This window comes from Battus philenor, unplaced genomic scaffold (genome assembly GCF_028537555.1).
Source record: "Battus philenor isolate CCGP_79_NKW_IND1 unplaced genomic scaffold, ilBatPhil1.0.hap1 SCAF_13, whole genome shotgun sequence".
Lineage (NCBI taxonomy): Eukaryota > Metazoa > Arthropoda > Insecta > Lepidoptera > Papilionidae > Battus > Battus philenor.
Genome location: NW_027181675.1, coordinates 5,207,804 through 5,217,738, shown reverse-complemented (window position 1 = coordinate 5,217,738; position 9,935 = coordinate 5,207,804). Strand labels below are relative to the sequence as shown.

At 34.0% G+C, this 9,935-nt stretch overlaps 1 protein-coding gene across 1 annotated transcript; it reads left to right on the top strand.

The window, feature by feature from the left end:
• The first annotated feature begins 7,715 nt into the window (after window positions 1–7,715).
• LOC137933456 (uncharacterized) lies at window positions 7,716–8,635 on the top strand. The gene is made up of 2 exons (XM_068777411.1): window positions 7,716–8,057; window positions 8,261–8,635. The coding sequence occupies exons 1-2, from the start codon at window positions 7,716–7,718 to the stop codon at window positions 8,633–8,635; spliced, it is 717 nt and encodes a 238-aa protein (XP_068633512.1).
• The last annotated feature ends 1,300 nt before the right edge of the window (window positions 8,636–9,935 follow it).

Here is a 9,935-nt window from a genome sequence, read left to right as displayed (position 1 = left end):
GGGATATTAACATTTTACGGGTTACGTGCTACTCAGAAATTCAATTTCATACGTTAACGTTTTTAGGAGGATTTTCTAAGTATTAATACATCTCGTGATAAAGTTAGATGGATTCTTACTTTATTTTCGAATTAAATCTTCAACCAGATTACTGGTTCGCAGATGTTTTGGTTGAAGTTAAACGAGTTATACTTAATGTAATTGTTTTCTTGTAAATACAATTATTGAATTAAGGGGATATAAACTCGCTTATAATATTAAGAAAACTAATATATATAATTCATAGATTTTAAAGCTAAAAAAAATGTTAAAGTTCGTCAAATAAAAGCCGGAAAAGTAATCTTTTGCCGGTAGTCGTATCACGCGTTTCGGAGAACAATGCAAAATTTATATTAAAAATAAAGATCAGAGTAATTATTAAAGACAGATATTAAACGTTTGCAGATTATTAACATAGTTTAGTGAATGAAATATAGTTCAGTGTTGCAACTAGCATATGCTAAATTTAGAAATATTGATAAAGTAATCATAACGTCGTGTATTTATAATTCTTCTTAATATGTTAGCCAACCTGGATTGTTCGAATGTAGATGGATAAAGCCAAGAACAGCGAAGTAGGCTCATTGCCTACATAAATGATATCTAAGTTCTAAGTTATATATTTGTAAATAAATGTGTAAAGACATTTAAAAAATGCGTATTTTCAGTATATGTAGGTATGTAAACAAAAAACCTCGCATCGTTCTTCATAAAAGAACTCTTTGCTGGAATAAAAAGTGGTTCCCTTGTGTAACTCTCGACGTCAACCGCAAAGCTTTGGTTAGGTTGGGTAAAGGATTTCAGTTTTAACATTTCTTTCGAAATAAAATGACGTCATGTTTTAAGATAAATGCAAATTACGCACGATCTTAATGTATTAAGGAGATAAATTTATTAACAACGGGATAATGAATTGATAGATATGAGATTTGGCGATATTTATACAGGTATGTCTACCTAATTTGATAGGAATGAATATATGGTACACTCTATACAAAAATCAAGGGTATCAGAAATATTAACATAATGACGTAATAGTAATATAAAGATTTATCAAAATTTGGATTAATGCATATTAATATGAAATATTATTTACAAAAATTGAATTATTATTGCAAATTTTGAGCTGCCAGAAATTATGGGCCTGTAAAAATAAATTAAAATTTTAGAATGGTTAGTTTAAAGAGAGTGATAGGAAATTCATGTGAAAGCTATAGTTTTTGCTATCAAATGAGCTATTCATTGACTACTTTAAAGCTTTTACACCTAGAAACAATAATTCTGTATATCTTGTAATTTATTTTGTTGATTCAACGCATTTAAGATATAACGAAAGGAATTAAAGAGATTGCGAGTATTATCCGACGGACAGAAATCCACTTTGCGATTTCTGACAACGGATAATTGGAAATGTCGTTTGGGATCTGTTCGAATAGAGTGAGAATAAACTATTTACTTTCCATCAATACAATGTTAATATCTGTGAAAAATAACGAGTATAATCTCTGTAAAACATACAATTTGATTTTGATTGTTACTCAAAAAATTGCAAAAAGTATATTTAAAATACTGAGATATTTTTGTTAAAACTATCCAAAATATTTATTGTATTATTAATAAAAAATAACTTACATTTTGTTCGAATCAATTGCATCTGACGTATTTTCACACAGAGTATGTTTACAAACACGCTTGGTTGTTTATTGTAAAAAAGGGATACATCATGTATAATACAACTAATACTAAGCAGTTCATAAAAATACTTTACTGTATTTAAAAAAAAACATTAAAATATTTAAAAAACTTTGTTCGGTTTTCAAAAATTTAATTCCAATTTCATCCCGAACCATCTTAAAATTACGACATAGCAGTTAAAATTCGTCAAATGAAAATACTCGGTCGCTTCGGGCTGAAGACAAAGAACGTAGTCGGATGCCAATAACTGGGATGTCGGGCTTGCTGCTTTACAACCGCTGTACACAACTTGTTTTTAATTAAACTGTCTCTTAACGTTAATTTGATTTTAGGTTTTTAAATTTATTTTGTAAAGTTTACATCGCAAAACAGATCATTAAAAAAAAACTTAAAAAAATCTTATGATTCAAAATAAGATGCGTGTTTTGTAAACATCCGATTGTTAAAAAGTCATCGTTGAGAGTCGACGAATGTTGGCGACAATGGTAACAAAGGAAGGTATAAACAATAACGTATAGACGGTACAAGAAATTTATTTCATTGATCTCTGAAGACGATATACCTGTTAATCGAACATAAGAGTGCCTGGAAAATAATGCTAGCGATATTAGAAATATTGATAACACGCTTTTAAAAAACAATACCGAGCCATATTTATCATTTAAAGATTCTAAATTTTGAACGAGTAATAATCTTTCATAATCCGTTTTCTAATTTTGAAATCTGTTCTAAATTCGTTCTCAATTTAAATTCATAAATGAGAATTCGTACCTGTCACACGTTATAACCAACAGGCTTATATGACTAATAAATAATTCAGTTCGTACCCCGATGCGTAAATGAAAAAGTTTTCCTTTCTGTGACTCGACCCTAGAATATGTCAAAGTGATATTTTAAAGAGGTTTTACAAACTCTTAATGCATTTTTAATTAAGATAAACATTTACTGCGGGGGATTGATATAATTTGAATCCTCTTTCTATTTGCTCCTCCTGTTCAATTCTAAAGGTTTTCCACTCTTCACAAATTGTATTAGTATCTTAATGTGCGTTACAAATATTGTTCCTTTTGCAACAATTTAGTAAAAGCCTAGACAATACAAACGGCATATATTTACAGTGTGAAAATTGTGAAACATCTACGAGAAATTTCATTTAGGATACATACCGTATTCCTAAATTATTTTTATTATCGAAGAAAAGTAAAATAATAAAAAGCATAGAGGGCAAATGATCTAACCATTAATGCATGGTGATTGATTATAGATGTAAAAGCTTAAAATAATCTAAAGTGATCACTCTGAAATATGTCAAATGTATTTTTTTTATAAGGCTGCGACAAGCCAATAACTTCTGGCAGTTCAAAGTCTGCAAACAGATGGTAAACAATAATTAATTTTAACATGTAGCAGTTAAAATTTTAAAAACGATTTTTCTAAGTAAGTTATCATTATGTTGTTTGTTATGTCTAAATCTATTAGACTATACATTAATTGACAGAAAAGAGCTATAGACCGCCATTTTAAAACTTTTACACCTATAACCAATAAACATAATTTCAAATGAAAAGGATTGAATACTCGTAAAAACACAACTACAGTATCTAAGTAAAATATACCATGAAAATTACTACGGTAAATAATCATTTAACGATTTCATTTGTTTAAATTACATTCAATATCATAAGATTAAGAATGAACGTATTTTTTGATGAAAAAGAAGACGATAGCAGTGAAAACATTTATTTTAATTGAGTAAATGTTTAATATATTAAATTACATTATTGTTTGAAAATTAGTAGTGTATCTGCCTATGAATTGAAATAAAAGAATTTCGTCGTCGTCAGTCGGAGTCATAGACTCCCACTGCAAGGCATAAGCCTTCTGCGAAGATATATGAGGATATACCATATATAATATACCATATTCCCCACGCCTGGTAGTGGGTCAGTGAGTGCGCCAGTGGGTCGGCGTTCGTAATGTGGTATAATGAGAAACATGGCACACTGAGAATGCTGCTGCCCATCCTCTGGAAACTTGTTTGTAAGCAGTGGCATACCTATATAATTAATGCATAAAGTGTGATTTGTTATGTAAGATTGTGTCGTGGTAATGAAACCCGCGATTATAGTTTAAAAAGACAATGGATCCATCTAAAACCACAATAGTGAATCACACGATTATAGGTATGATGGATTATTTGGTAATCAAAATTGTGTTAAAAAGTATTTTTCAATATCTAATTTTTTGTTACGAATAATCTTATCTTTTATAAATTAATATACATGCACAAAACTGTGTAAAATATAATAAGTACTTAGTTGACATACCTTCAATTATTTTTAAAATTTATTGTCATCTACACGATGTTAATGATGATTTAAAGTTTTTTTTAGTACAAATTATTTATATTGTATATATACCCTTAAAGGGTTGAAAACTATACGTTACATAAACTTGCTTTTTTGAAGTGATAGACAATTAATTCACTGCGCAGAAGTACTGAGCGAGGTACTTGTTTTAACGAGTTTTTATAGACTACGCAGGAAGCCATTATAAACTGTGTGAGGCGTACACAAAGCTCTTTATTTCAATAGATGTCTTTTATTCTCTTTACCAACAAACACGCCTTTTATAACTCGGTTCAAACTAGACGGAATTATAAAAAGCTTTAATCAAAGTTTCAGCTTAGATAATATAACTAAAAATTTTATGAAACTCATTAAATTTAATTAAAAAATAACGAGGCTTTTGAACTCAAATTCAACTCACTTTATGGTTTATAACAGGTTGATATCACTAATATATAGTTTCTATAAAACGGTGCCACAAGTCATACAGCCACCGAAACATTGAATTTATTTTAAATTAATTATCGTATCGTATCGATACTGAAATGTTAATTAACCACCCCGTTGCGATTTACGACTTTGCTATTTAACATCTTTGATTTTTTTAAGGGCTCTATTAAATATAGTCTGTGTAAAGCTAATCTAAGCTATTGCAGCTTTAAAATCTTAAACATTTGACATGATCAAAGTTATACACCTGACATTTTGGAAAATATTGTTTATTTAATATATTATTTCAAATACAAAAAATGATACGTTTATTATTATAAATATATTTTGATTATCAAAACAAAGCTCCCGTTTAAACACCTTTTATAATCGAGAATTTGGTTTCAAAAACGAGTGGAGAACATCGTATAGAACATTATAATGCGACATCGGTATAGTTGGTTAAAAATTTATTATAAATAATAGAGCATATATATATATATATATATATATATACAAACATCCATACTTATATTTTTTTGACTTATCGCCTGGATGGTCAATGCTGTAAATTATCTATACATGAAGCTAGGAGAGGCATAGAATAAGCAAAGCCGTCTCCTTTTGTATACGGGCCATATATAACAATTTCTGTTATTAAACTGATGATATTATTAGTATTATCATAATCATATCATCCACTTCAAGAGAAAGGCCTCTCCCAAAGTTTGTCACGTCTTGCGCTGTTCGCATCGAACAATTTTCCGCGTCTGTAGTTATCCGTTGTCGGTCCATCTATTGGGTGCTCATCCACTTCGTGGTTTTTAAAAAAATAAGTATAATAATAATAATAATAACTAAATACTTATATTTCTACGCATAACGTATTATTTACGTATTATTCATCTTCATTTGTGCAATCTATAATAACAAAGGTTTACTTATATCTCATTATGTGAAGTGCAAACGCTTTGACGGACTTAGTTTTCAAAAGAGCATTTTTCTTACCATTGACATCCTTCATTATTAAGAATCAGCTGAAACAATTGGCGGAGCTGTCACACAAACTGAGGAAAAAAATCGAGCGTCCTTATAAATTTTAAAAAAATATGTTTGGTAAAAGAAAATTATCAGAAAACACTGGTCTATTAAAATATTATGTTAAAAATATAAGTGTTCTTAATTTTTTGTCATTCCAAATGGATTTATTTTTAATAATGTTTTCATTTACATTTTTTCCTCTCTTATTCTTCACAATTTCTTTCATTTTTTTCCTCCTTCGTTCTTCACATTATCATCTTTCTCGCGGCATTTTCACTTTGCATTTGTGCTTCATCTTTCATCCTTCGCCACACTTTCCGCAATTTGACATTTACGGTTTTCTAAATTTGAAAGACCTTCAACAGTTATAAGTCCTGTAATTTTATAGAGGGGTTTTTTAAAGTTAAATATAGGCAAGCTAGAACGGCGGCAGTTAAAACACAAAGAGACATAAACGCAGTTTGAACTATGAACTGCTTACAAAATAATGGCCAGAGCAGGATGCTGCAATGACACCATTTTGCAGTTTAACTGCTCCCTGTTGGAATATTATTTCTCCGTGCAACTAAGCCGCTCGGCGTTAACGGCTGCTAATATATATCGTGAAATATTTTCAAATGAAGATTTAATAGCACAATTAAAGTAAATTTGCTGTTTGTGATCATTTTAGTGTTCTAGACGCTTTTGTAGAGATTTTTGAAAATACGCTTGTGAAAATATTATTTTAATATACTGGGACACTGCCCATCGAAGTGCTCGAAGAATTGTTCGTAAATCTAAAATGGCGGTGGGCGGTCACATGGCTTGTGCAAACGAAAGCCGTTGGTGCCGAAAGATACTCAAGAGGCGAACACGAGCCAGCAGACATGGCGTAGGTAAGCCCACCATTAAGATTAGCCATTGTTAAGATAGCGGGAAATTGCTGGACCGCTCTTTTTGCGATTTTTAAGAGAGCTTATGCCTTGCAGGGGGTGCCTATCGGCTGACATGATAGTGATGAGTTTCCCATAAACGAATTGGCTATATGTGTAAATCAACATTGAGCGTGATTTCTATAACATTATATGTAGTTTTTTATGTTTTTAGATGTGAGCTAATCGTAGTGGTCTTCGTGGTCGTGGTCATTGCATGATCTTATTTACATTCATCCACCATTTCTATCTCTTAGAAGGGACTCGCTCGCAGTTAGCCGACGCGGACGGACGTGCGCTCCCAGCAGCGCGCAACTCGGCAGTCCATGCTGCCCGCCAGTGTCAGTGTACGTAGTGCAAATTCGCAGTGCTCGACGCGACAGCCCACTGGGTGATTGTGTCTAAGTACGCGCAACCAAGGGATGCGTTTAGTGCGCCCCGAGTGTGTGTGAGTGCATGAATTCGTCAAGAAATGAAAACGCCACTGGGTTCCTGTGGGGTGAGTAACTTTTAATTTCGTTTGTCTCCATAAAAGAGGCGCATCGATTTCTCTACGAGGCGAAGCATTATCGAAAATAACGAAGAAGAAATTGCTGAGATCCTCGACGATCTCAAACAAAATAAAGCACCCGGGCCGGACGGCATCACTAATAAGGTGCTTAGCCCTGCCCAAACAGCTTGCTTTGCTTGTAGGCACATTCAACATCCTACTACCAGCTGCACTTTTCCGGAGAAGTGGAAAGAAGCAGAAGTCATCGGCATCCGGAAGCCGGCCAAACCCAGGGAGCTGCCAAGCAGCTACCGCCCCTTCAACTTCCTCTGCACACTGGAAAAAGTGTATAAGTGAGTAATCCTGTCCCGACTGAAGAACTTCGTATTCGACCACAACATCATCTCGGACGAACGGTTGGAATTCAGGCCAAATCACTCATGTGTACATCAAGCGCACAGACTTAAAGAGCATATCCTGTCAGGTCTCTCAATGAAGAAGAATCCCGTCAGCACCGGAGCGCTCTTCTTTGACGACGAGAAGGCGTTCGACAAAGTTTGTCACGAGGGCTTAATATACAAGCTCTACCAACTCAAAGTACCCGACAGGCTCATCATCACAATACGAGCCTTGTTGGAGAACCGCTCCTTTCGATATCGTGTGGAGGGCGCCCGATCCTCCAGACGGTCACTTCTTGCAGGAGTACCGTAAAGCTCCTGCCTATCCCCATTATTATTCTCGCTGTACACTAGCGACATACCCATGGATCCACAAGTCAGACTAGCCATGTTCGCGGATGACACTGCCTTGTTCTACTCGGACAAGCAGCAGGGCCGCATCACGATCCGACTCCAAACCGCAGCCAACCGCCTAGGTGAATGGTTCCGAAAAAGGAGAATAAACATCAATCCGGACAAGAGCGAAGCAATACTCTTCCAACAAGGCCTCGTAAGAAAAGAGAAGCCCCGACTAAAGCCAATACCCGAGAGAAGAAAACTCGGGAACATCACCCTCTTCGACCGACCAGTCCCATGGAAAAAATCGGTTAAATACCTAGGAGTTACCCTGGACTCCCAACTAAATTTTACATCCTACATTAAGAACGTGAGGGACAAGGCCGCGTTTGTTTTTGGGTAAACTACACCCATTGATCTGTGCCTCCAGCAAATTAGCGCTGAGGCACAAAACCCACCTGTATAAGGCTTGCGTAAGACCAATAACGTCTTACGTGGGCGTCACCTTCGCCCACGTCAGTGAGGGCAAACTGAATTGCCTGCAAGTGATTAAAAACCGCTTTGCCCGGAAAGCAACCGGAGCGGAGCCCTACCAGAGACTTAAACCTCCCAACCAACAAGGAATTCTTCGGAGAGGCGTCAAGAATATACTTCCAAGACGCCGTACACCACCCGAACCATCTGGTGGCCCAAGCGGCCAGCTACAAACCAGAACAGAACCCGACATCAGAAAAACGTAGGCTATGCCACGCAGTACCGGACGAAGACTCACCGATCCCGAAAGTGACTCGACACGCTCAAGCAAGAGGGCCCACCATAAAGAAGCTACCAGGAGGTAGAAGAGCGATGACGACACCAACAACAGAGAGAAGCAGCGGGGACAACGGCAACGCACCGAGTCCCACACAGCGCACCGATGCGCCTGGAGGCGCAAATAGTATTAAGTAGTAGCAGTAGGAAAATTTTGTTAGCTCGCGAGCCCTGAATTCGACAAAGTTGTAACAGTATTGCACGGCTAACAGATACATCATCCGGAATACAGAGATTTCTCTTTCGCCGAAGTATCTTGCATTTTGCGAATAAAAACTAATTCAAAAGGAGTTAGTTATTTCCGTGAAGTTTTACAAAATCCTTTTTTAATGAACTGCCCTGTGCTCACCGAATCACTAACTTAAATCTGGACAAGTCAAAATTTTAAAAACATTTGTGCATTGATTGATTTTTTATTTAATATTTAAATAAAACTCATAAAAATATAAATTAAGAAATACAATAAATGAAATGTAAAATCTTATAAAATCTTAATTAATATTTTTTCTGTTATTCTAAATAAAAAATATTAATTTTTCAGAATTTATAGATGTCGATTATAAAATTATTATTTCTAACATAAGAAATTTCTCAAAATTCTTATAGTGCTATCAAAACATTAATTATCAAGAATTTTTTTCTCTTTTGTAGTCTTATTTAATATCCAAACGAGAGAATATACTGTTAAAATTTTGAACACATTTTCTTCCGCTTGTATGCATAAGCGTTCTTCACTGTCACTTATAAAAAAAATTTAAATCAATCTTACTACAAGTGTGCACCTTTGTAAAAGATCGAAAACTAGATAAATCCCAAAAAAGTATAGGTGTAAACCTCACGTTGTTTTAATAATAATATGTAGATAAAAGGTCTTATACTAATAAAATTTCAATGCATTTTCATCTTTTAATGACAATCTCTCTATGCCATCTGTCATAAAAGAGCGCCGTAAAATTAAAAAAAAAACAACAAAGGCATTATAATTTACAGCCTCGTCACACATATTTGTTTATTGTACATAATATTTATCTATCCATCAAAATCTTATAATTACATAAGCCCTAATCTAAAGTCCACTTAATCTGCAAACTGTTAAATATTCAACATCACACTCTATCTCACGCCAGGATGAGAATCGGGAGGGATAATCTATTCTTCATTGACACGTCTCTCACGAGTAATTAATCAAGTATTGACCAATGAATATGTATCAAAACAATATTTATTTCTTCATTTAAACTATTATTGTGCTTAATCAACTTATATTATATTATACTATTTATCTTATATTTTTGCTACCATTATTTGGTTATTCTCTTTATGCTTCTGTCATTGAATTATAAAAAAGTTTTGGTGTCGCACCTTATATGAACAACGAATGAGAAATGCATATTCATTAATGTATATAATTCTTTATTGTAAATTTTATAAAACATTA

Excerpts from the sequence above, each read along its gene's own strand:
- LOC137933456 (XM_068777411.1), top strand. The coding sequence starts at position 7,716 with ATGGATCCACAAGTCAGACTAGCCATGTTCGCGGATGACACTGCCTTG. Across the intron at positions 8,058-8,260 it reads TTACATCCTACATTAAGAAC|CAACCGGAGCGGAGCCCTAC; the intron begins GTGAGGGACAAG and ends TTGCCCGGAAAG.